The sequence below is a fragment of the Sorex araneus genome, chromosome 2, assembly GCF_027595985.1.
Source record: "Sorex araneus isolate mSorAra2 chromosome 2, mSorAra2.pri, whole genome shotgun sequence".
Lineage (NCBI taxonomy): Eukaryota > Metazoa > Chordata > Mammalia > Eulipotyphla > Soricidae > Sorex > Sorex araneus.
Genome location: NC_073303.1, coordinates 3,933,816 through 3,959,898, shown reverse-complemented (window position 1 = coordinate 3,959,898; position 26,083 = coordinate 3,933,816). Strand labels below are relative to the sequence as shown.

At 55.3% G+C, this 26,083-nt stretch overlaps 1 protein-coding gene across 1 annotated transcript in view; it reads right to left on the bottom strand.

Annotated features, from left to right (window-relative positions):
- Positions 1-26,083, bottom strand: part of EXOC2 (exocyst complex component 2) — a 165,773-nt gene that overhangs the window by 62,457 nt on the left and 77,233 nt on the right. The window contains exons 12-13 of the mRNA XM_055126695.1: positions 11,190-11,321; positions 9,230-9,354 (exon numbers count right to left, since the gene is read on the bottom strand). Of these exons, the coding sequence (XP_054982670.1) occupies positions 9,230-9,354; positions 11,190-11,321 (257 nt within the window). The remainder of the gene's footprint in view (positions 1-9,229; positions 9,355-11,189; positions 11,322-26,083) is intronic.

The window sequence follows — 26,083 nt, the reverse complement described above, 5'->3', positions numbered from 1 at the left end:
TTGCCCACATGAGAGAGCCTCGCAAACTCCCCATGGTGTATTCATTTGCCAAAACCAGTAACAATGCTGGGTCTCATTCCCCTAACCCTGAAAGAGCCTCCAATGCGGCACTGTTGGGAAAGATGAGTAAAGAGAGGCTTCTAAAATTTCAGGACTAGGACGAATGGAGATGTTACTGAGACCACTCGAGAAATTTGACGATCAACGGGATGATGATGGTGATGATGATGATGATGATGTATTAATATCCAGCCATCTAGGATGCCTAATTTCTACCCATGAAAAACATTCATTAACACGAGCATTATGACTGGCTTTTTTTTTTTTTACCATTATGAATGGCTATTCTTTCTTCTGAGAATTTATGGTCCAGTTTAAAAGAGACCAAGTCTAGGATTCTAGAATCAATTCGACTTTAAGGTCTGAGCGGTCCGGGGGGCAGGGTGCTTGCCTTGCCAGGTTGGATCACCGAGCACAGGAGTGATCTGGGGGCAGAGCCACGTGTAAGCCCTGAGCAGAGCCGCATGCGGCCCCCAAACAAAACAGTTCTCTCTAGCCATGTTCTCCTGTGTATTTCTAAAAATGTTACATGTAAGATTACACTGTGTTGGGGCTGGAGCGATAGCACAGTGGGTAGGGCATTTGCCTTGCACGCGGCCAACCCGGGTTCAAATCCCAGCATCCCATATGGTCCCCTGAGCACCGCCAGGGGTAATTCCTGAGTGCAGAGCCAGGAGTCACCCCTGTGCATCGCCGGGTGTGACCCAAAAAGCAAAAAAAAAAAAAAAAAAAAAAAGATTACACTGTGTTAAAAGAGAAATCTAGACAAGATGTTTCTAGTCAAACTCTCTTACTAAACTGTCTCCCAGATAAACACGGTTACATAAGATTTCCTAGAAGGGCAGCACTAGGAATCTTTCCAAATGAAGAAGAAATAACAAGGTGGTATGATGTAAAAGAAAATTTTGACACAATGCATTAAAGCAATGCGAAAACTGGCCTTTCAAGTTCAAATACTCAGGCCCCGTGTCCCAGAGGCAGGTGAGGAGAGCCCTGGAGACAGACGACTGCCTCACCAAGGGTCGTGGGACTGACTCCGAGCTGGTTTTAAAAGACAAGCAACGTTACGCATAATTCTATGTAAGAGCCACAGGAGCAGTATGAAGAGTTTGCCTCTGTGATGGACATCAACAGGAGTGAAGGAAAGAAGCGTAATATAAGGTGTGCTGAGAGTTTACGACACGCCCCTGAAAAGCTCAAAACCATCCCATAGAGGTGACCTCTGCTCCAGTTACACTTGCTTTGATTTTTTTTTTTTTTTTTTTTTTGCTTTTTGGGTCATGCCTGGCCATGCACAGGGGTCACTCCTGCCTCTGCACTCAGGATTACCCCTGGCAGTGATCAGGGGACCATATGGGATGTTGGGAATCGAACCCGGGTCGGCCGCGTGCAAGGCAAACGCCCTCCCCGCTGTGCTCTCGCTCCACCCCTTGCTTTGAAAGTTTATGTTCATCCGGGGAATTGCATCTTCCCCTCTAGCTTCTGACAGAACAAAAACAAAGACCAGCAGCCTCGACCCCAGTGTCCACCTCAGTCCTTCAGGAAGCGAAGGCCCACGCTCACTGGTCAACAGCGCTCGAGTGAAGTGGGCCGTGGCTCTGGGTGGGGTGACGGCCGGCTGGAGCTGGCCTGCAGGAGGGTGCAGCCCGAGTCTCAGGGGCCATGACAGAGTCCCACTCACGGGGGTGGCGGTGTGATGGTGCCCCAGGAGGAAGTGACGGGGTCTGGCGACCCAGTGAGAGAGAGAGGTGCGGGCACTCTCCCATGTGAGTCAGGGCCGCGGGGTGCCCCAGCGACCCCGGACGCCCGCTGGCCTACTTTCTGTTTCTGTCAAGTGGGGCACTCGGATTCAAAAGAACACCCTTAGGGGCTGGAGCAATAGCACAGCGGGTAGGGTGTTTGCCTTGCACTCAGCCGACCCGGGTTCGATTCCCAGCATCCCATAGGGTCCCCTGAGCACCTCCAGGAGTGATTCCTGAGTGCAGAGTCAGGGGTAACACCCTGTGCATCGCCAGGTGTGACCCAAAAAGCAAAAAAAAAAAAAAAAAAAAAAAAAAAAAAAAAAGAACACCCTTAATGGCACGGTGTGTGTGTGTGTGTGTGTGTGTGTGTGTGTGTGTGTGTGTGTGTGTGTGTGTGTGTGTCTGTGGGGGTCGGGAAAGCAAAGGAACAGGCTGCCCTGCCCTGACACGTCTCTGCTCCTGGGGCTGCAGGCCTGGGGCTGCAGACCCCCCCACCCCCATTTCTCCCAGCCCAGAGCCAGCGTTTCCCACGGCGCCCCTGGGCGTGTCTTCTGGAAGAATCCACTGGGAATCTGTAGCTTTAGGGAGCACTGATGGTTCCCCCCCGCCCCTCCGCCCAGCCCACCTCCTCCAGCCTCCCCGGCTCTGGACTCGAACCGTGGACTCCTGGAGGTGTGGATTCCTGCAGGCTCAGGGCGGCCCAGGGTTCGGGTGCAGAGGGGAGCTGTCCTCAGAGCCTGCCCCCAGGGCACGGGATCAACCTTCTCTCCCCAGCGGGCCAAATGGACGGGCTGCCCTGTCTCCAGCCCCCCTGAGCTGCCCCTGGCCCGTCTCTCACGGCTGAGGGAACCCGGCTATAAGGCCCCTGTCCCAGGACCCCTCAGAATCCGCCTCCCGGATTCTGCCACTTTCCTCTGCCAATCTCCTACCCCTGCAGCTGCACCAACCCCACCCCGCTGGTGGGACTCAGCTTCAGGCCGGCCCAGCTCCTACCTGCCCCGCCCTGTACCCGGCTCTGTGGGGCCGCCTGTGGGAGGGGGAGGCTGCCCGCTGGCCTGACTCAACTCCCCTCTCCAGCGGCGCCTCTGGGCCTCTCCCCACTCCCGCCGTCGTGATTCTTTGCTGGAGGATCCCGTTCTGTCCCTTCTCTTCCAGTCCACTATTTGGATCGAGAACGATTTCTTTACTATCTACTCCGCTTCCGGTCGTAAGTTTCCTCATACTGTATACATGCATGCGTATATAAGTACATGCACATATAGCGCAGTGATAGGGCATTTGCCTTACATGCGGCTGACCCGGGTTCTATTCCTCTGCCCCTCTCGGAGAGCCCGGCAAGCTACCGAGAGGATCCCGCCCGCACGGCAGAGCCTGGCAAGCTCCCCGTGGCGTATCCGATATGCCAAAAACAAGAACAAGTCTCACCATGGAGACGTGACTGGTGCCCGCTGGAGCAAATCGATGAGCAACAGGATGACAGTGACAGTGACAGTGACATACGCACACAGGTATACATGTATATATTTAGTTGTGCGTGACTCCTTGTGTCTATGAGCACACACAGGCGTGTGTCATGTGGGGAACATTTTGGGCGCTCAACGGCCACGGGAGAGTGCAGCCCCCCCTGCGGCCCAGAGCTGGAGCCTTCAGGGTCCCCGGGGACACATTTCAGAAAGCAAGACGAGGCCCTGCAGACCACAGTGTCCCCTCGAGGCCTTCCCGCCTGGGCACGCTGGCGGTCAGGGCAGCCCCGCTCAGGATTTTGGACGGAACAGAGTCTGGGCTCCGACAGGCCTCTGGTGCCCCGGAGGGGAGAGTGGGATTCAGGGGTCAGGGTGCGCGCGTGCGGGAGCCCTTGCAGGTGTGGGACTCAGAGGGCGCTCAGGGGCCCTGTCCCAACCCGCCGCAGCGTTAGGGGACCCAGGACAAGGAGCTTGTGCTCCCAACACTGTGTGTGAGGCTGGTGGAGCCGCAGGGGCCCACGGCGACCCTGATTCTCTCGGGAACGCGATTCCGGGTGTGTCTGTGAGGTGACCCCTGTGAGGTGATCCCTGTGAGGTGATCCCCATGAGGTGACCCCTGTGAGGTGATCCCTGTGAGGTGACCCCTGTGAGGTGACCCCCGTGAGGTGATCCCTGTGAGGTGACCCCCGTGAGGTGATCCCTGTGAGGTGATCCCTGTGAGGTGACCCCTGTGAGGTGATCCCTGTGAGGTGATCCCTGTGAGGTGACCCCTGTGAGGTGATCCCTGTGAGGTGATCCCTGTGAGGTGATCCCTGTGAGGTGACCCCTGTGAGGTGACCCCTGTGAGGTGACCCCTGTGAGGTGATCCCTGTGAGGTGATCCCTGTGAGGTGATCCCTGTGAGGTGACCCCTGTGAGGTGATCCCTGTGAGGTGACCCCTGTGAGGTGATCCCTGTGAGGTGATCCCTGTGAGGTGACCCCTGTGAGGTGATCCCTGTGAGGTGACCCCTGTGAAGTGATCCCTGTGAGGTGACCCCTGTGAGGTGATCCCTGTGAGGTGATCCCTGTGAGGTGATCCCTGTGAGGTGATCCCTGGAGTCACGGGGCCGAGGAGGGCAGACTGCCCGCCCGAGGAGCTGGGATACACCCATCCCGTCGAGAGGAAGGGGTGACAAGAAGAGACGCGCCTGGCCGGCAGGCTGGACACCACACTGGAGTGGACACAACAGGGTCTGCTGGCCTTCGGGGCAGGGTTGAGGCACCAGGGCGCGGGCCGGGGCGTCAGCACTTGGACTAGGCCCCAGCCCACCCAGCTCCCCGGGGAAGCCCACCGTCCCCTGACAAGAACTGTCTCTCCACAAAAGACTGGAAACGGAGCCAGTGTCTTGTGGTTCTGTTCTCTGAAGCTCGAGGCTGTCACCTGGCGGCAGGGCGCTGGGTGGGGGTGGGGGTGAGGGTGAGGGCGGCGCTGGCCCAGCCTCTCAGACCCGCGCCTCAGTCCTGTCACCTGCTGGCAGGTGTCGTTCTGAGGCGACTGCCATAGTCCCTGGGACTGAGCGTTACTGGGAGCCCTCGAGCAGGCGGCCAACCCCTGGGGCCACGACCAAGTCTGTGGAGACTGTGAAGACTGTGTGTGTGTGTGTGTGTGTGTGTGTGTGTGTGTGTGTGTGTGTGTGTGTGTGTCAGGAGGGGGTTGGGGTGCTGCTTCCAAAGCAGCTGCTGGTCACTGTCGAATCCCGAAGTTCCTTGTTCCTGTGATGAGATATCAGGCGACTCTGATGTCTGGACTGTGTGAGCCTCGCCATGATTCTGAGAGAAAAATCTCACGTGGAACGTGAAAAGGCCCCGTGGCCAGCAAACTCGGAGGCAGGTTACTTCTCAGAACGCTGATTAAAACGGATCCGGAGGCTTTCATGATTTCTTTCCTCCCCCAACCCCTGAGCTTGCTTCACAACAGATTTAAAGGTGAGATCTTGCCCTCACGTTAACTACCTCCTTAACCAAAAACCTGAAGTCCTTCCTGCACACACAGACCAAAACTACTCTGTGGTAAGGCCAACGGCTAGATTTCACTGTTTTGATTCACATATGTGATTTCACAGGGCGCTGATGAACGGACTGTTTTGTAAACTGCTGGAAACTCCATCCAGCTCTCTAACGGATGAGCTACTGATAACCCCAGACAGCCCTGCACAGAGGAAAAGAAGGAATTTCAGGTACCGCGTGTTCCAACAGTACAAGCTTTCTCACTGCGAGGAAACCCCCCCGCCGACGCCACGGACCCCTCCCCACAGTCACGTGGCCAAGCGTTTGGCCCTCACGCACGGCCACGTGTGGCCAGACAGACCCCACCCTGCCCCTTCCCTCATTCTTCCATCTCTCCCGCTGTCCCCGGGGACCTTCCCAACTTCCCAACAAACATGTCCTTTGGCGTTTCAGAGCACGTCTAACTCCGGAGAAGGAGTCATGCTTCCAGAATCATACAAAAGCTTCTCTACGGAGATTATAAATATAAATACCACCGGCATCACGAGCTCAAGAGCAACTACGGAAAACTCGTTTTCTAACACGTCTGTGATTTGTAGGCTTCAAAGGAGCACGTTAGTTTTTCTCACGTGCGACTAAGGACCTTCACGGCAAGAGTCTGAGCAGGAAGGGAGGGAAACACAGTCCCTCCCCGCCAAAGAAGCTCAGCCTGCCTGCCCAGAGACGCTCCGGGCAGGATCCACGCCGGGTCAGTTCCTGGGACGGCAGACTGGGAGTGACGGGCCACCAGGGGACACAGCCAGATTCACCAGCTCCAGGGGGAGAGCATGCCTGAAGGCCTATTTCTGGCGGGCCCGATGCCTCCCTCTGGCCTTGTTTCCCACCGTTCAGGGGGGCATGAGTCCAGCGTTTCTCGGTGCTGCCAACTTGGTTCACTAAACACCCACTGTGTGCCAGGCCCCTGATCGGAACAAATATTTAGGCCACGCATGCAGCACGGGTCCTGGGCATCTGTCAGACGTGGGGAGATGGGCTTCGTGTCCTTCCACTCCGTCCGTCCTCCGGGCTGGGCCGGGCCAGGGCACACAGCGAAGCCGCCTCTGCGTCTGAGGCACGGGCAGAGGGTGACCGGGAAGGTCGCTTCTCGTGCCAGACTGGCTCTGTGAGACAGAGCCCAGGCACGGAAGCCTCAGAAACTTCCCCGTCCCCGAGAGGGATGGGACTGAGAAGAGGAAGTGACAGGGCATCACCCAAGGCTGCGGTGGCACCAGAAACCAGCCAGGCGCACACAGCGCCCCCCGCTGGCCGGGGTGCAACTGCACACAGGGGCCGGCCTTTGCGAACAGGAGAAGCAGGTTCTCTCTCAGCGGCAAGGTGAAGGCGGGCGGGACGCCACCTCCCTCTGACTTGCTCCAGGGGCTCACTCTCCAGTAGCCTTGGCACCACCTCGGAGCCCCAGCAGCCGACAGGGCCGGCCGTGGCTCGGGAGCTCGAGATGCCCCGGCAGTGCATGGGGGCTGGGTCCCCCTCCAGCCCCGCCCAGGGGCACGCGGCAGAGAAGACCCCCGCACAGCTCCCAGCGGACAGACAGGCTGGGCTGTGGGCACTCAGAACTTGTGCTCAGTTAGCTGGGACTCTGTTTCCCTTTAAAGGGGCCGCCCCCACGGGGCTGGAGAGATGACAGCACATCGGGGAGGGCGTCTGCCTTGCACGCGGCCCACCTGGGTTCGACTCCCAGCATCCCCTCTAGTCCCCCGAGAACCGCCAGGAGTGATTCCTGAGTGCAGGAGCCAGGAGCAACCCCTGAGCATCACTGGGTGTGACCCCAAAAAGCAAAAATAAAATAAGATAAAATAAGATAAATTAAAAAGTAAAGGGGCCACTCCCAGCGGTAACGTAGGGGTTCCAGGGCTGGGGATCTAGGCTGACAGATCAGTGTTGCTTCAGCCCTGCAGTGCTCAGGGCCACCAGCCTGACACCCAGAGGCACCTGGGGGTTGGGGCTGTGCCCCGGGAATCGCACCGGGGCCTCACACCTGCCGGGCGTGTGCTCCGCACTTCTGCTGGTTTCTTCTTTATGCACAATCATCTTCCTGCGCTCCATGAAATGGGCGAGCCAGAGACCACGCCATTCATAGACGCGAGTACCCAGGAGACTACTAGGGGTGAGAGGAGGCAGCAGGAAAGTAGGTAAAGGACCAAACGTGATGGCCTCTCAGTGTCTGCAAGCCATAATGCCCAAAAGTAGAGAGTGTGGGGGAAACTGTCTGCCATCGAGGCAGGGGGAGGGCTGGGATGCAGGGAAGGGTGGGGGGATACTGGGGACACTGGTGGTGGAGAAGGTGCCCTGGTGGAGGGGTGGGTGTTCAATCACTGTATGACTGAAACTCAAACATGAGCTTTGTAACTGTTGTTTACAAAACAATTTTTTTTTGTAGACTATAGACCGAACATGATGGCCACTCAATACTTCTACTGAAAACTACAACATCCAACGGGAGAGAGAACAAAAGGGAGTGCCCTGCCGCAGAGGCAGGGTGGGGTGGTGGGGGCTGGGTGGGGGTGGTGGGAGGGATACTGGGAACCTTGGTGGGGGAGAATGGGCACTGGTGGGGGGATGCAAACCAAATGCAAACATGAAAGTTCATACATTTGTACCTCGCGGTGATTCACTAATAAATTTTTTTTTAATTAATTAAAAAAAAATGAAGAGAAGACAGCAGGCAGGGGAAGAACAGAAATCTGCACAGGGTGTGGGCACGGAGACTCCAGCCCCCACCTCTGGTCTGAAACGCGAGTGTGCCTTCATCAGCCGAGCCCTGGCCGGCCCCGACAGCCTCCCGACCCTCCGCTTCCCACCGAGGGCCAGCACTGCTGGACCACCGGGAAGCCAGGGGCCACCCCCCGGGGTCAGCCCTTGTCCCTGCCTCCTCTGTATGCACCATCGCCCAGACAGCGCCTCTCCCGGAGAAGACCCCGCCGTCCCCACTATGGGGAGACCCCAAGCCACAGCATCACACGCGGGGTCTCCCTGAAGCTGGGGCACGGGGCCAAAGTGTCTCCTGTCCACAACTTGGAGCCACTTCTGGGGCACATGAAGTGCAGTGAGTGACCTCGGGGACGAGTCTGAGTTCCGGGCATCGTACACACGCGTCCGAGGGGGTCTCTGACTGTGAGTCAAGTAACCACGAGGCTGGTGAGAGACGCGATGCTGAAAACCCTTGGGGCAGACAACAGGCCCTTCCCCTCCTTCCCGACCGGGGAGAGTCCATAATTCTCTGGGTTGGTTCAAACCTGGTTGCAAGGGACCAGCATCTTATCCCCGTCGCGTGAGATGCCCTCATGTCTGCCGCACGAGAATCTCATCCCATCATTCGGCCGGTCTGGCAAATTATATTCTGCCCAGAATCCTTGCCCAAGCATTTCCATTTTTCTCTTCTCTTTGACTGGCTACGCCATTTAGTGCTCACGACCGCATTTGAGGTCACTGTCACTGTCATCCTGTTGCTCATCGATTTTGTTCGAGCGGGCACCAGTAACGTCTCTCATGGAGAGACTCATTGTTACTGTTTCTGGCATATGCAATACGCACGGGTAGCTTGCCAGGCTCTGCCGCGCAGGCTCGATACTCTCGGTAGCCTCCGAGAGGGGCGGAGGAATCGAACTCCAGTCGGCCCATGTTAAAGGCAAACGCCCACCCGCTGTGCTATCGCTCCGGCCCACTTGAGGAAGGTGTCCCAATACCCACCACCCGACCGCTCTCTCTTTCGAGGTACGGAAACCGCGCCCCAGAATCGCTGAGCGACTTGCTCCAAGCCACACAGCTGCGACACTGTCAGGCCCTTTCTAACACTCCAAGCGACACACGGCCAACATCCCCCGGGCCGGGGCTCCGTGGCTCTGAGCGCATCGCCTCAAAACCGCACAACTCGGCGGACGCCCAGAGCAGCAACGCGTCTGTCCCGGCGTCCCCTCGTACCTCGCTGAACAGGCTCCCGTTCACGTAGGAGATCCAGAGCTTCCAGAAGCTGGGCAGCTGGCTCAAAACGAGCTTGGTCAGTTTTTCGACGAACGCGACCCGATGGGGGGTCTTGTACCGCCAGGCTGCGGGGAGGGGGCAAGAATCAGATGCTCAGCGGGCACTCTGGACTCCGGAGCTCACGTCGGAGTCTTTCGAGGCCTTCCCCCCACCTACAAAGAGCCCCACGCGGGCTGTGGGGCGTCGGTCCGCTGACGCCCACCTTCCACGCATGGGTTGGTTCAAACCCAGCATCTTATGCAATGGAGCTGGAGACACTGCAGCTGCCCAGTGGGGGGAGGTGCCAGCCCCGGGGCAAGGGGGTCCTGGAGGCAGCAAGCAGTGGCTTTCGACCCTGTTACCTTCAGGACGCTGTTCTCTCCTCAGGAATTTGCGCCCTCTGTGCCCATAGCCTATGGGAAGTGAAAGCAGCCCTCCCCTCCTCCCCCCCGAAATGCCACTCTGTGTCCCAGGGGGCAAAAATGCCACCCAAAGGAACCTATTCCAGTAGAATCCTGTAATGAATAACGACCCCCTCCCCCCAGGAAAACAAAATTAAGGAAAAAAAGAAAAGAATCAAAGCCCCGTTCTATTAAAAACTAGACCACAAGCCCCCGATGGAGTTATTTACATTAAATCTATTATTATAATTCCTTACGTTTAAAAGCCTACTTGCAATCACAGGATAAAGGCAGATTATTTCTTGTTCGATCCATGAATCAATCCGTATTCGAGCTGAACTGGCTTTACGGTGGAGGAATTTGGGCGATTATAAATAAAGGCATAACACACCAAGGCCGTCTTGAAAGGCTCCCCCAAGACTCCTGCTGAGTGCTCTCCTGGCAGATTAACCCGGCCAAAGACTGAGCTCCCCGTGATACGGACGCTGACAGAGCCAGCCCGTCACACGGCAGCTGATCACGTGGGTTCTGCAATGACCTGCGTGGGGTCTCACTGGGGGTCAGGGGCCCAGATGCGTTTCTGCCACTTCCTGCCCACGGATGGAGGACCGTTCTTAGGCTTGTGTTTTACTTGATACCTCTATGCATACATACATGTGCGCGTATGTAGTACCTATGGAATGAGACCTCTACATCTCTGTAGTCCAGATTCTCAACATTGTGACTGAAAAGTGATGCTGGAACCTGTGTTGCGAACCATCACACCCCACAGGAGAGAGAGAGGGTAAGAGGGAATGTGTCTGCCACAGAGAGAGAGGCAGGGGGCGGGAAGGGGTGGGGGTGGCGGGAGGGATACTGGGGACACTGGTGGTGGGGAAAGGGCACTGGTGGAGGGATGGGTGCTCGATCGTTGTATGACTGAAACGTAATCGGTGAAAGTCTATAAGTCTGTAACTGCATCTCATGGCGATTCAATAAAAAAAAAATATATATATATATATATATACAAAAAATATTAAAGTAATAGTGAGTTTTTTGTTGAAATATTGAATGTAATCAAAGTAAAGTGAAAGTAAAGTGAAATTTACCAGTTACACATGTGGGGTGAGGGGCTGGGGAGATGGGGGGGGAGGTTTACTGTGGTTCTTGGTGGTGGAATATGCGCACTGGTGAAGGGATGGGTGTTCGAGCATTGTGTAACTGAGACCTAAGCCTGAAAGCTTTGTAACTTTCCACATGGTGATTCAATAAAAGAATAAATTTAACAAATACATTAACGTGATAACTGAATCTTCTCCCTGAATCCAAGTGCCCCCTGGGTGCCACTGGGGGACACTTCCTGTCTGTTCACTTAACGCCCAGTGGACATCTGGGGTTCACTGGTCAGGTGACTGATGGCCGCTGGGCAGAAGGAAGGCCGGTTCGTATTCTCACCCCACGGGGCATGGAAGCTTCCAGAGTGTTCCCCTTGGCCCCGCGTCCTACCGGGAGGCCCGGGTGGGGGCGGGCGTGACACTCACTGTCATCGCGGCCGGACTGGAAGCTGCTGCCCCTCTTGAGAGACGCCGTCTGGCTGAGGTGGCTCAGCACGGAGGAACCGGGGCGCACGTCACTGTCGAGGTCCAGCAGGGGGCTGTGAAGGCTGGGGGTACCTGCGGGGTGGGGACACAGCTCTCACAGGGCCCCCGCCCGCCCCTCCCGCGGGGCTGGGCCCCTTCCCTGACCGCCCTCTCCCCCGCTGCCCCACTCTCTGCCTTAGGCCGAGCGCTGGCCGAGCACAGGACGTGCCAAGTGAGACGCGCGTCCCTGAACCGTCCCTCAGTGACAGCGCGATGGTGACGGAGGGGGAGGGTCTGTCAGAGCCTCCCGCTCAGCTGAGGGGCGGGGGAGGGCGTGAGCTTATAAATAACTTCAGGGTGAAGGTGGGGAGAGGAATATTCTAGAAACACAAACACCGGGATGAGGCGTCCAGGAACGTGGGAAGGACGTGACGGATCTCTGATTCCCGGAGTGAAGGGAGGCACACCTACGTGTCTAACCCTCGCCCCACACGTCAATCCTTCGGCCCCGTGATTTCTTCCTTCGGAGAGTGGGCTCTGGCACCCCCCCTTCTGGTCTGGGGACGGTCACCCCGTGCGGGTCCCCTCATGCCACCGTCCCAGAAGTGGCGTGCTCACGAGTGCTCAGAGAGCCCCAGAGACGGGAAAACGCTGCCTTGGTTTTCTCCTCAGGAGTCCTGCAGACGCCTCCGAACCACGACCCGAATTTACATTCAGAAGCAAGAAACGGTTTCCTGGGGCTGGAGCGATAGCACAGCGGGGAGGGCGCCTGCCTTGCACGCGGCCGACCCGGGTTCTAATCCCAGCATCCCATATGGTCCCCTGAGCACCGCCAGGGGTGATTCCTGAGTGCAGAGCCAGGAGTAACCCCTGTGCATCGCCAGGTGTGACCCAAAAAGAAGAAAAAAAAAAAAGAAAGAAAAGAAACGGTTTCCTGAGCGGGGTCTCGAGGGCACTCGGGACAGAAACACTTGCCACAGTGTAAGTGGGTAAAAGGTCGGCTCCGAGCGGCCACCTTGGCTTCGTCTGTCCCCACCGGTGCCTCTGGCCGCCCCTGAGCCTAGCAGCCGCGCACCCAAAGGTCTCCCGAACCAGGCACTCTGGAACCCTTTTCCAGGCCGGCCCCTGTGCGTGGACCTGCTCCCCCCGACGCCCCGCCTCCTTCTGGGGCCTCCATCCAACAGACCGGCCTCCCCTCCCCCCGCCCACCCGAACTCACAATCCTGCCAAGACAACATCGTCTGCTGGGATGCGCGACTGTCCCCCTCCTCAGTCTCTGGCCCTCCCGGGCAGCCCCGGGGTGAGCAGCCCAGCCCACGGGCCGTGTCTGTCATCCCCACGCCAGCCCCACCCCTCCTCCAACCATCCCACGCGGGAAAGGCCCCAGAAGAGGCCTCACACCCTCAGGCCCTGACACTAAACCAAAGCGGGTCCCCAAAGCTGTCCTGCTCACCGCGGGCCAGGCCGGGTGGAAGCCAGGCCGGGAAGCGAAAGGACGGTCTCGGGAGCCACCAACTGCCCTGTCTTCTGAGGGCAAAAGACCCCCTGGGTGTGGGGGGAACGGGAACGGAATCCCCTAGTCAGAACGCTTCCGTGTAAGCCGGAATTTGAAAGGACTGAGGACGAACGTTCAGGGACTGAAGGCACACTGGGAGACAGCCAGGGCACACCCCTGCGAGACAGCCAGGCCACACCCCTGCGCACAGCGGCGGTGAAGAGTCTTCACTGAGCCTGTCCCTGGGCAGGAACCAGAGTCCCTCACTCCCAGCTGCAGCAACCCTGCCATTCTCCATATGACAAAGCACGGTGCGTAAAATAAAAAATAATTTTTAAAGAAATAGACGAGGGGCTGGAGCGATAGCACAGCGGGGAGGGCGTTTGCCTTGCACGCGGCCGACCTGGGGTCGATTCCCAGCATCCCATAGGGTCCCCCGAGCACCGCCAGGGGTGGTTCCTGAGTGCAGAGTCAGGAGTAACCCCTGTGCATGGCTGGGTGTGACCCAAAAAGCAAAAAAAAGAAATAGACGAATGAATGAAATGTAAAGACAAGCGCCCTATGCCGAGTCTGCCCAAGGAGACACCGAGGGTCGGAGCCTGACACGAGCAGAAACACACACAGACACACTTCTCTCCTTCACGGGAAGAGGATTTCAGCGAAGACTTACTACGCCTCAGCTCCTCTGCGAAACGCTTCAAATCTCTCTAAAAGTTTACGGGGCCGCCCCTGCTATTAGCTGTTGAGTCCAGGAAAATTAGCATGAAACTGGAAATTTTCTGCCATACTTGAAAAGAAAACCCAAAGAGGACCGGACGCCACACTCAGAAGCCCCCCGAGGCTCCTGCGGCGTTTGTGGGATGTCTGTGGCTGTGCTGTGCGACTTGCTTTTTGGGAAAGCAAATTTACGGTATTGACTTACTGTATCAATAATGGCAGGGTTCATGCACAGCGTGTTCCAACACTCGGCCTGCCCTCAGCGCATCACCTTCCCGGCCTTCCACCACGTCCCCGTGCCGCCCCCACCCCATCCCCTGAGCCCCTGCCGGCATATACACCCTGCAGTGCTCAGGGAGTCCTCTGGGGTCAACAAGCAAGGATGAGTTTCCAAGCCAGTCAGCCACATGCAAGGCAAGAGCCTTAGCCCTGAACACACACACACACACACACACACACACTCTCTCTCTCTCTCTCTCTCTCTCTCTCTCCCTCCCTCTTTCTCTCTCTGTCTCCCTCTCTCTCCTTCTCTCTCTGCCTCTCCACTTCTTTCTCCCTCTCCCCCCTCTCTCTGCCCCCTCTCCCTTTCTTCCTTTTTCTCTCTCCCTCTCCTCTCTCCTCTCTCCCTCTCTCCCTTTCTTTCCCCTCTCCTTCTCTCTCCTCTCTCTCCTTTCTCCCTCTCTCTCCTCTCTCCCTCTCTCCCTTTCTTTTTCCCCTTTCCTACTCTCTCCTCTCTCTCCTTTCTCTCCCTCTCTCTCCCTCTCCCTCTTTCCCTTTCTTTCTCTCTCCTCTCTCTCTCTCTGCTTCTGTGTCTCTGTGTCTCTCTCTCCCCTCACTCCCCACCGAAGATGCAGTGCTAAGGCTCTAAGCAGGTCCTACTTTCCTAAGATCCATTACGAATCACTCCAAAGAACACAGTCATCACTGGTTAGGTCCGAAGGACGAGGCCTGTCCCCGGTGACCCGTGTGACCACAAGGCCCAGTGGCCTCAACTGTCCGGCAGCTGGGGCCTTTGTGGAAGCTGTGCTGGGGGCCTGCCTTCCCCCTCTCACAGCCCAGACGCTCCTTTTCTCTACCGGGCAGAGAAAGCCTAAGGAGAACCCCTTTGGTGACCGGCAGTGTCAGCCCCTGAGCTAGACCAGCACAGCCCGCCGCCCCGCCCCCCGCAACCAGCATCTGGAAAACATCTGGAAGGAGCAAGCGGCGTCTCTGCCGGGTGGCCGGAGATAGCGCCTTCGAGCCGGCCCGGCCGTGGACACCCCCCAGGAACCTCCCGCTCTTTCTTCTGTCAGAAGAGACCGGGGAGGGGGCAGTGCTCAGATGAGTCAGTTCACAGGGAATTAGGGGGATTATCTCTCGGAGAGACGACTAACAGAAACATTTTAAATTTCAGTTGTCAGAAATTATTTATCATCGTGTCCAAAGAATCAAAACAAAAGGCAGCTTGGAGCAGTGGGGGGCCCTGCCTCCCCCCACCCCCCGTCCCCCGCCCCCGCCCCCAGGAGGGACTGGACGCCAAGTGAGTGTAGCTGTGAAAGAACTCAGAGGAAGGTGGACAAACCTCCGGGACAGAAAATCAGACACTCTCGACACCACGGAGGGGCCAGGAGCAGACGAGAAGAGGAAGGCAACCCGTCTCGACTAAGAAAACACGAACACCCGGGCTCAACCCGGAACCCGTCAGGAATCTCTCACACAAGGGCTGGCTGGCTCCAGAAACAACGGTCTTCACTCCCTTTCTTCTGAGGAAGTCTTTTTCAATCATTTTTTAGCAAATTATCCATGAAAAACAATGCAAAATAAAATTATTTGGGGCGCGCTACGGGGGCAGGCTTGGAGGGGGGGCATGGTTGGGAAAATTTGAAATAATGGGGGTGGGAAGGTGTCATGGTGGTGGGGTTGGAGTTAAATTTAATAAATCACTGTGAACAACTTTATAAAAAGAAAAAATATATATATATATTTTTCCTTTTTGGGTCACACCTGGAGATGCAGAGGGGTTACTCCTGGCTTTGCACTCAGGAATTACTCCTGGCGGTGCTCAGGGGACCCTATGGGATGCTGGAAATCGAACCTGGGTCAGCCGCGTGCAAGGCAAACGCCCTCCCCGCTGGTGCAAGGCAAACGCCCTCCCCGCTGAGCTATCGCTCCAGCCCCCCAAAATAATTTTTTTAAAAAAAAGAAAAATAAAGTCAAATTCTTTCCAACACCCTCAGGGAATTCCTCCCGGAGAAGCCACCGCGTGGGACTGTGATTCTGCATGGGTTCGAGAGAGATGCTCTCTCTTCCGAACACGGGGCGGTCCAGGGGACCCACCAGGATGTCTCATTACCTCATGTCCTCATTTTTGTGCAGGACATGTGTGGTCAAAGGCTGGTACTTAGGACACAGTCCTGCAAGGCTGGGCCCCTGCGGTGAAGCGCAGTGCTGGACCTGACACACGTGTCTCCATGAAACACGTCCCCGGAAACTGACGGAGCCTTTAGGACACGGCGTTGGACTTGGCCCAGCACCGAGCTGCATCCTAACACGGGAGCGAGGAGGGCTCACTTGTTGCCTTGAGTTGTCTTCCATGTCTCAGCAGAATTTCTGGACACAGGAACGATTCCTAGGATACTTCTCTAGATGGAAAATTCGAAACGCCGTTTATCAAACAGAACAGCCCTGATGAAAAGGTTTTAGCTTTCCGCTTTCCTCTGTGTTAATATTTTTTAAAAGTTGTTCCCAATATTTGAAATGGGGCAGGGCTGAATTCTGCCCAAGATTTATGGAGCTCCGGCTGGGGACCCGGGAGAGATAACAGACACAAGCTTCCTCGCCTATAAAAGTCACGGCTCAGAGCCACGCCATTTAAAAAAGCCTCATTTCGCTGTAAAACCCTGACTCTGTGAGACAAGGTTAGAACCAAATCACTGCCGGGGACAAAATGAGAAATATGCTTACGCGGCTCACTCTTCCTCCTGATTAGTGGCATTCTCTAACTGTATAAAAAGCCTGCTTTCTACAGAGAGCAAATGTGAAAATTAAGCCTGAAAAGAAAATTACATCAAGAAAATATTAAAGGTGACTAAAAAAAGTCACAGTGACAACTTCATCAGAGTTTTATAATATTTGCTATTATAGCTGGCCTATTTTAAAGACGCTAAGCAGATAACCAAAATTAGATCAAAATTATTTGACTATAAACTGTCAAAATTATCCGAGGAATAAACTACAAGGCAAAAATTACTTTGGGCACAAAACTGGAAATATTAAAACAAACCAGAGCACTGAAAAAAAACAAAACAAAACTGTTTTAATGGTCTTTCCAGCTCTAAATTTCTGGGTGGTGTTTGTAAGAAAAATGATGTAAACAAAACTCAGGAATGAAAAGGGAACTATTCCTAGTATGCAGCTATATCTCCAAATCCCACAAACTGCACCTGAATTTCAATTTTGCCATTAACTGAAATAACGGCATATCCGACAGAGAGCTGAAGAAGCATCTTGACCGGAAAAATCCTTCGAACACCTAAAATTAACCAAGAAATGAGCGTATGTCTTCGTTACTGAGACCCCAGAATCAACGGGTCTCTTTACATTCTAGAGTTTTCTCTGTCTCTGACCGGCCTTTCCTGATTGCGACCCCACAGGAGAAATTTAAAAGGAGCATAAACAAACGCAGAAGAGTCACTTTTGGAATAAAAGAGAGAGCACAACAACTGTGTTTCAGGAAGAGAAAAACACGAATGGCTTTCAGAAGCTGGAGAAGTTATTTTCTGCAGGACACTAATAAAACAATTTGAGCCGGGGGCCCCCAAAGAAGAAAGGCTGCCGTGTGGAAATGCGTGGTAAATGGATTACTTCTCTAAAAGAAAATAAACCATCAATCTTTCACAATGTGCTATTAACAAGTCGAAACGTTTGCCATTTTTCACCTACCACGCCGCACTTTCTGCTAGGATTAAAAACAAAACAAAAATCGAGTTCTTTGCCTGTGTAGGAATCATCGGAAGGTGTCTGCAAAGCTCAAAAAACATAAGGAGGAAAAACAAAACGCAAAAACAAAAAAAAAAAAGTAAGGAGATGTGAACTACTTTATGAAAATAAAATATTAAAAAAAATGTAAGGAGAAAGAAAAGAGAAAAGAAAAGGAACAAAAAAGAAAAAAGGGGGGAAAGGGGAAAAAAGAAAAGAAAAAGAGGAGAAGGGAAAGAAGGAAGGAGAGGGAAGGAGAGGGGAGGGGAAAGGGGAAAGAAGAAAGGAAAGGAAAGAAGAAAGTGAAAAAAAGAAGAGAAAAGGAAAAGCAAAGAAAGCCAAGAAGCCGGCGACGGGCGCAGCCTTCCAGCTGCGGGACGCTGCGCCCAGCGCTTTCGGGCCAGGCGCTGCCCGCGGTGCCCACTTTAACTGCAAAGTGGTCAGCGTGTGTCCAGCCCGCTGGGCAGCAGGGGCAGCGGGCGCCTTGCCCGGGGGAAGCCCGCGGATGTGTGGTCATTTCTCACCCTCCAGCCCTCCCTGTCCGCCAGCGCGGGGCGCGCGGTCCACAGCCCAGGCTCTTGGGGCGGGGGCGGGCCCCTTCTGCAGCCCCAACTCTGGGGGACGCCCCCTTCTGCAGCCCCAACTCTGGGGGACCCACCCGGGGGAATGCCCCTTCTGCAGCCCCCTACTCTCAGGGGCGCCCCCTTCTGCAGCCCCCACCCCCATCCTCCCCACCCACCCCCAACCTTTGAACACGTTTCCCCCGAGCACCGCGGGGGGCCCCCGTCCGGCGCCGCCCCCGACCACCCACCGCTGCCCAGACCCCGCTGCCTGCCGGGCGCCCTTCCAGCAGCGCGCGGGGGATGCCAGTGGCATCCCCCGCTGGAGGGGCGCGGGGGCAACAGGACCCCAGGTGCCTTCCAGTGGGACCTGTGTCAACAGATAAAGGCGTCGCTTTTGATCTTGGGGCGGATTCCCTTTCAAGTTCCTACAGCAGCTCGGTCCCCAGTACAAAGGGGTCACAAAGGGGACCTGCCTGCCGCGCTAGCGGAACCCAAGGGGGCCGTGACATCCGATAGATAGGGCCTCCTGCGCTTTCTTAGGGTGCCAGGACAGGCCGGCGACGTGTATTTTCACAGCCTTTGAAAAGGTAGCTGAGAAGAATGATTTCAAAAGCAATCTGCAGGTGTGAGCTTAGGAGAAGCCTTCCCCGGCCAATGCCGGCCACGAGCTTACTGGCCGCTGGGTGCAAGGGTCGAACAACCCACCTGCTGCTTTCACCTAGGCACCGCGTGGGTTTCTGAAGTCACCTCGAGGTTTGAGGGGAGAAAACAGACAACACCGAGAGCCCCAAGGTGGCCACGCATAGTTTAAATGTGCAAGAAAGAGAACTTCAGAGTGACCAGCACGTGCTAGCCTAAGTGTGCAAGTTAAATGTGCTTAAATGTGCAACTTAAATGTTCAGGAAAGAGAACTTAAGAGTGACCAGCTCACACACTTGCTGCCCGAGCCCAGGTGCTGCTTGTGCCCCTATGGCTGAGCACATGTGTCGCCCCGAATCTCCCCTCTTGAGGCGTGGACTTTCATGCTTTCGTGTCTAATGCTGGGGTGTGTGTAGGGGTCTCTCCGCCCTTGGAGAAGCCGGGGCTCTCTCTTGAGCACGTGACTCTCCACTCTCTCCCACTCTCTCTCCCCACTTCCCTTCAAAACCTCCAAATAAAAACTATATGGTTTAAAAAAAGAAAAAAAGAGTGACCAACTCGTTCTAGCTGTGAGAAGGCTTCTTCCTGCACAGTCAGCCAAAACGGTCGATAAAAAACAGCTCCTGGGGTAGCGAAACCGGACAGGTCCTTTTCTGCTGGGCTGTCCCAGCTGACAGAGACGGCTCGTGGGAAGGGGACTGGAAGCGGGGGAGAAATTCGAAGCAGCCCCTGAAAAACCCCAACTCTCTCCTGGAGGGTCACCGGCAGCGGGCTCGCCGGGCAGGATGTCTGAGACACGTGCCAGGCTCGTGGAAACGTGCTCCCAATTCTCGAGGCCTCGGCCACGGGCTTTAAGGCACCGTCCCAGTGAGCTGCCTCCGTCTCTATCTGACGCTACTGTTTCTGTCTCTTCAAATGACACTGGACGGCCAATCTGCAATCGTCTGTGCCACCATACGGAGGCGGGCCAGGAAATCAAAACTGACCATCTATAACCTTCTTCTCAGACCCAGCGACAGGGTCCGAGGAGACGCCCGGGACGAGATTTGGGGCTCATCACTGAGAAAATGGGAAGTTCGCTCGTTCTGTCCTGGGTTCTGAAACGCCGCCCAGGGGGTCACTTGGGGGGTTTCAATCTCTAGGAAAGGGGCAAGTGAAAGGGGGACGGAGAAGTGGGCCGCCACTTTTACTCAAAGGCGACCTCTCTTTGGCTTTGCTGCAGGCACAAAGCGGAATCTTCCTTCTGCCTCTCGCGGGATCCGCTTCCTTGGGCCTTGCCTCACCACCTTCACACCTCAAAGCAAGTCATACAATGCCCAGGGCACTCTGCCTTCCAAAACAGACAAAACAAAACTCTGTAGGCACAACCAGCTCAAGGAAAAATGTGTGTGTGGGTGTCGCAGGCTCGCTCAAAAGGGGGAGGCAGGTGCCAAACCCGCGTGGGTTGTGCTGGTGACACGTGGGGCTTTCCTTTAGCTTTCCAAAGCTCTGTCATACTCTGAGGACAAAGACATTTGGCAAAGGCCCCGTTCTTTACATTATTTTCCCAGAAAAAAACTTGATGGAAGAACCTTCCTAGTGCATCCCTCATGATAATAACATTAAAGCAAGACTATGATCGGGGCCGGAGCGATAGCACAGCGGGGAAGGCGTTTGCCTTGCACGTGGCCGACCCGGGTTCGAATCCCAGCATCCCATAGGGTCCCCCGAGCACCGCCAGGAGTAATTCCTGAGTGCGGAGCCAGGAGTAACCTCTGAGCATCGCCGGGTGTGACCCAAAAAAGCAGAAACAAAACAAAACAAAACAAAAACAACAACACTATGATCATCTAACACCGGATCTAGGGCTCCCCTTGGCATTCATGTGGCATTTACAAATGTAGCCCCGCATCTGTCCTGTCCCGTTAGCCAGGGAACCACTGCCATGGTCCCCCCGCAAAATGAGCCAGTATCCCAACAGAGATGGTTATTTAAGTGACGGGAGACGGGGAGTGTGCCTTTAAAAAGATTATGTAAGTCATGGACGTAAAGGTCATGGCGGAGGCGGTTTTACAGATGAAGGAAAAACTCAGTCTACGCTGTGTCCGTGAGTAAAATTGCACGTAAACTGTAAAACCTAATTTACGCCTTGATTTTATGGGCCGGAGCTGTAAACATAGTCCCTGTGTGTCTCTGGGTTGCTGGGTAAACAGCAACACTTTTCATGTCTTTTAGCAAGTCATCAATAACCCGGGGGACCGGGCACATCGCCAAGCTTCCCTCTCCCCTTCCCCCCTGCCTCCCCCAGAAGAAGCCCTTTGGGTGGACTTCAGAGAGCCTCCAAGGAGCAGACGCCCTCCTGCCCTGGGACGCTCTCAGGCTCTCCTGCCCACCTGCGTGGAGTTCTGTCTCAAAGGTCCCCTCCTGCAACAGCATCTCGGACATGCCTCCTGGAAGTCCCCCTGGAGTGGCTGAATGCAGGGCAGGTTCCGTCCCCGCGGGCGGCGCCTTCCCCCGGCGGTTATCAGGGATGGCCAGAGCCGCGGGGGAGGCGGTCACCTCATTTCCGAACCGCGAGGAGAGCACCTTTGAAGCCCAGCTTGAAAGCCCGAGGATGTCGGGAGGGGATGAGCCCGGCCTCTTCCTGGCAGGAAACCTGAAGACGGACGCTCTCAGAGCCTTTCCTGGACCTATTTCACAGCAACCCCAGGAAGAAGGACGCTTCGCAGGCGCTGGGACACGTGTCCCCCTGGGCCCCGCCGCACCTGACCGCTCGGGGACCCCTGGGGGCAAAACGGCTCCAGAAGAGCAACCAGACACCAGGGTTCAACCTTCCCGGAGAAACGCGGGAAACGTTCATTCTCCACTTTTGTATTTTTCTCCACGCAACTCTCTCTCTCTCTCTCTCTCTCTCTCTCTCTCTCTCTCTCTCTCTCTCTCTGAGAAACGTGGGAAACGTTCATTCTCCACTTCTGTGTTTTTTCCCCGTGCATCTCTCTCTCTCTCTCTCTCTCTCTCTCTCTCTCTCTCTTCTGTTTTTCCCTATGCATCTCTCTCTCTATCTCTCTGTCTCTTTCTCTCTCTTTCTCTCTCTCTCTCTCTCTCTCTCTCTCTCTCTCTCTCTCTCTCTCTCTCTCTCTCTGTCAAAAACCACAATATCACTTTGGGCTACGGGAGTGAGGAATATCTGGAGGGAGCGAGAACGTGGCTTTCAGTGGCACGAAATCCGGGATCCGGAGGAAGACCCTCCACCCCACAGCCCCGTCTCCTTACACAAAAGAATCTTTCTCGCGTAAAGGTAGCTTTTAGTTTGGGCCTGAGACGGGTGTCTTTGAAAACCTATCACCATCTTTGCTCACGAAATTTTCTCTGAAGACCACAAGACTAAATACAATTAACATTTTTTTCCTCCACCCCTCCTGCAAAGACCTAAAGACGGAGGGGGAAAAAAAAAGATTTATATGTTAATTAGGTTTCTTAAATTCATGCACAAAGGCCCCCTTCACTTTAAAAGACACCGAAAGAAAGAGACCTTTTCCTGTCTGAAATATTTATAGCCCATCTATTTAAAATTGGATTTAATTTCACAAGACTGTCTGTCTCGGTTCTTAACCACTGTGTGGCCGGGGGCGGCGGGGGTCTTGCTTAACGATCACAACTGCTTCCCTCTGTGTCCACAGGCCCCGGGGAGAGATGATCGGAGAGGAACGGACGTTTCGTTCCTGGGACTGGGAACGAGACTCACGCTCATTTTGGAAATCGGCTCCTGGGGGTCCTCAATTAAGAAAAATAAACAACAAACAAAACCCCAAAGAAGCCACAGAACAAAACGCCTCATCATCAGGCTGTTCGTGGTCCCCCCGTGGGAGGGGATAACGGCTCCCATCAGGGGGTCCCGAGAGGCACTGGCTGAGCGTGGAGGCCCAGCTCCAGTCCCAATGATAACAGGCTGCTGGGGTGAGACCACGGGCCACCCCCAAATCCGGCCCCTGTTAGCCCCGAGAAGTGTCCCGTCGCCCTCCGTGAGATGGGAAACACCTTTAACGCCATCTGTAGAACTAAACACCCCTGAGGTGTCATCAGGAAATATTCTCCCTGAGTTCCTCCCAGTTATTGTCAATAATTAGGGTGCATGGGTAGCTGGCCAGGCTCTGCCTTGCGGGCGGGATACTCTCGGTAGCTTGCCGGACTCTCCGAGAGGGGTGGAGGAGTCAAACCCAGGTGGGCCGTGTGCAAGGCAAATGCCCTACCTGCTGTGCTATTGCTCCAGCCCTCTCAGAGAGCCCGGCAAGCTACCGAGAGTATCCCGCCCGAACGGCAGTGCCTGGCAAGCTACCCTGGCGTGTTCGATATGCCAAAAACAGTAACAACAAGTCTCACAATGGAGACGTTACTGGTGCCCGCTCGAGCAAATAGATGAGCAATGGGATGGCAGACAGTGAATTAGGGTGCATATGAACAGCAAAGAAATGCAGGTGAACAGAGATGGTAGATCAAAGACATCCACAGGCTGATCCCTGGCAAACAATAGTTAATGTGAATATTTTATATCAAATGGACTCACATATGCACCTCTATTTCCTACGACGATATTACTTGTATAGATACAGGTCAGGATTTATTAAAGAGCTGACGTGTACCCAAGGGTCCTTGCATACCTTAATGATAAGAAAAAACTAGTCTACATGGCTCCTGGCTAATCTTGCGGTTCAGGGGACACGGGTTCTGTCTAGATTTAGATCAGATGCCGGGGCACTGTGTCGGTGAAAAGTCAAGGGCTCAGGACACTGAGAATGACCCTGGAGATAGGAAATTCCTTCTGAACTGGAAACAGTAACTGGAAATTTTCATGATGTGAATGAACACTTAAGTAATGACAGTTTGACAAAGAGTTGACAGCTGTAAGAACTCGGGCGTATGCCGGGGGTGTTATTATGGTACTCTCTCTGCTTGCTTATTCGGACTTCTCCAAAATGAAAGAATGAGCAATGGATCTTCCAGTTAAGTCTCTTCTGTGTAGTTTGTGTCTATGGCATTTGTCAGTGTCGAAAGAAGACACTGTGTGGGTTTTCCTGCCGCCCTTCTAAGGCCCTTCTAAGGCATGCTCTCCCGGACGTCAAAAGAAAATTACATCAAAACGTAATCTATAAACGTCCGGCAAAGAAAGTCAAGAAATGTACACTGGCACCGTCAAGAAATGCAGGGTACACCGGAAGCGCTGTGAGTTGTCACGGTCTGCCCTGCTGATCAGAGAGGCCGACCACGGGCCGTCCCTTCAGGGAGAGCTCATCATCACTAACAAATGGGTCCATCACTTCGTCATTTCCCCTCCATTCTCTCCCCAGCCCACAGCGATGGGCAAGATCTATGTGCTTGAGGAGTGAATAAAACGGAGAAGGCTCCGCCACACACACACACACACACACACACACACACACACACGGTCGTCACTTCCTTCCCGGAAACACTGGCTTTACGAGGTTCTAGATAAACTCACAGCGACTGCCTGGTTCAAGCCGAGCCTCTGAGCACAGACCACATTCGCCGAGCTTTCCAGAAAGGACCTGGCGGCAAGCAGGAATGAGGTTTCCAGAAACTTCTCCTAGGTCTGCTAGCGCGGGCTGCTGTCGCCACAAGTCCCACACGCGTCCCAGAAACCCCCACGGTTCTCACAGTCGCCTTGTGTGGCCCGGCTGCTGCTTAGAAGGGCCGGCAGGAAAACCCACACAGGACGGGTACCTGCTCGTGTCTGGAGGCCACCGGAGAGCACCGGGAACCACTGGGACCACCAGTGGGCCAGTCACAGCTACAGTCGTGGCCTGGGCGTGTGTGCAGCAGGTTGACGGAGCATCTGGGAGACTGGCCACCCCTTGGTGTCGGGAAACACTAGGGCGTCCTCGCTGCTCCCACGGGGAGCTTAAGTTCACTGAGCCCCTCCCACACCAGTGCCCCTGAGGCACACCCAGTTCCACCAAGCCCTGATGAGCCCCTGTTGCTTTTCTCTTTCCCTTATGTCATTTGCGTGGTTTATTTAGCAATGTCCCTTTTGTACAGACACAGGACGACAGGTGATGCCATGCTCTGTGACATGGGAGCTAATGGACTCCGAAATAATATTTACTCCCGGGCATCCAGATTTGCTTGACATAAGCCCCAGTCGCCCTTAGTTCCTAGCACTCCAAGAGCAGGGCCCCGACAAGGGACTGGCTGGACCAAGGTTAGCTGTGAGCTACGCTGGCGTCGAAAGGACACAAGCTAAGAGCCATAATAAGTTAAGAGCACGGTCATGGGACAAACTCAGTTACCTACAAAGAAGTAACTGAATAAGAGCCTGCCGGGGTTAGGAAAGACTGACCCGGCCTGAGGACTGTGGTCTGGGATACGTAGCGAGATGTCCCCAGGAAGAGCCACCCTTGGAGCTTAATATATCTCACACTGTGTTCACACACAATGAAGTGTTATAAGAAGTAGATTCAGGGTGATGTTTAAACGCATGACTAGCTGGGGAAAGGAGAAAGCAACATGGGATCATTAGCGCTTCATGAAACTGGGTTTGCCACTGATGCACAGAGTTAGTGGAAGTATTACCACCTCTAAGAGACTTTCCGGAACCTTCTTTCTTTTGTGTTTGTGTGGGGGGGGGGCGGAGAGAGGGGGATTGGAGCAACACGCAGCTGTGTCCGGGGCTCAGAGACCCCGTGTGTGCTGGGGGCTCAGAGACCCCGTGTGTGCTGGGGGCTCAGAGACCCCGTGTGTGCTGGGGGCTCAGAGACCCCGTGTGTGCTGGGGACAGAGACCCCGTGTGTGCTGGGGGCTCAGAGACCCCGTGTGTGCTGGGCACAGAAGCTGGGCTGGCCGAGGGGGGGCGAGTGCCTTTCCCCTGAACCATCTCCCCAGACCCTGGAGCCCGTCAGTATTATTTTCTGTTGCCGCACGAGGGGCGCTCGGCCTCTGGCCCTGGGAGCCTTCTACAGTGCTCACACCTCCGAGCTGCTCACCAACAAGCGAGACTTTCCCCGAGGCTCGCTCTCTCGTGCTTAAACACGGGACTTTTCTCACTGCACATCTCCCGGACCAGACGGGCTCCGTGGGGTCGGAGACATACGGGCACTGCCCAGTCCTGCCTGCCGGTGCCCAGCTGCCTGGGAGCCCCGCCCCCCGCAACACACACACACACACACACACACACACACACACATACTGACACTCAGCCTCCACCCATGACCACGGTCAGATCCAGGAATCCCCAGCCCGAAGCCCGGGAGGCCCCGGAGGATGGCTGGTGGTTCGGGTTCTGAGCTTCGAGGGCTCAGCTGCTGGGGTCCCGTGACAGGGCTGCCCGCCGCCCCACGGCTGGGCACACGCGTGGCCCCAGGTCACACATGCTCCAGCCATGTAGGAGGGGACAGAAACAGCACGGGTGCTGCCGGGGGCCAGCGAGGACCCTCGGTCACCGTCAAGGAGGAGGGGGCAGGGGCGGGAGGGAGCAAGCCACCCAGGGGTCC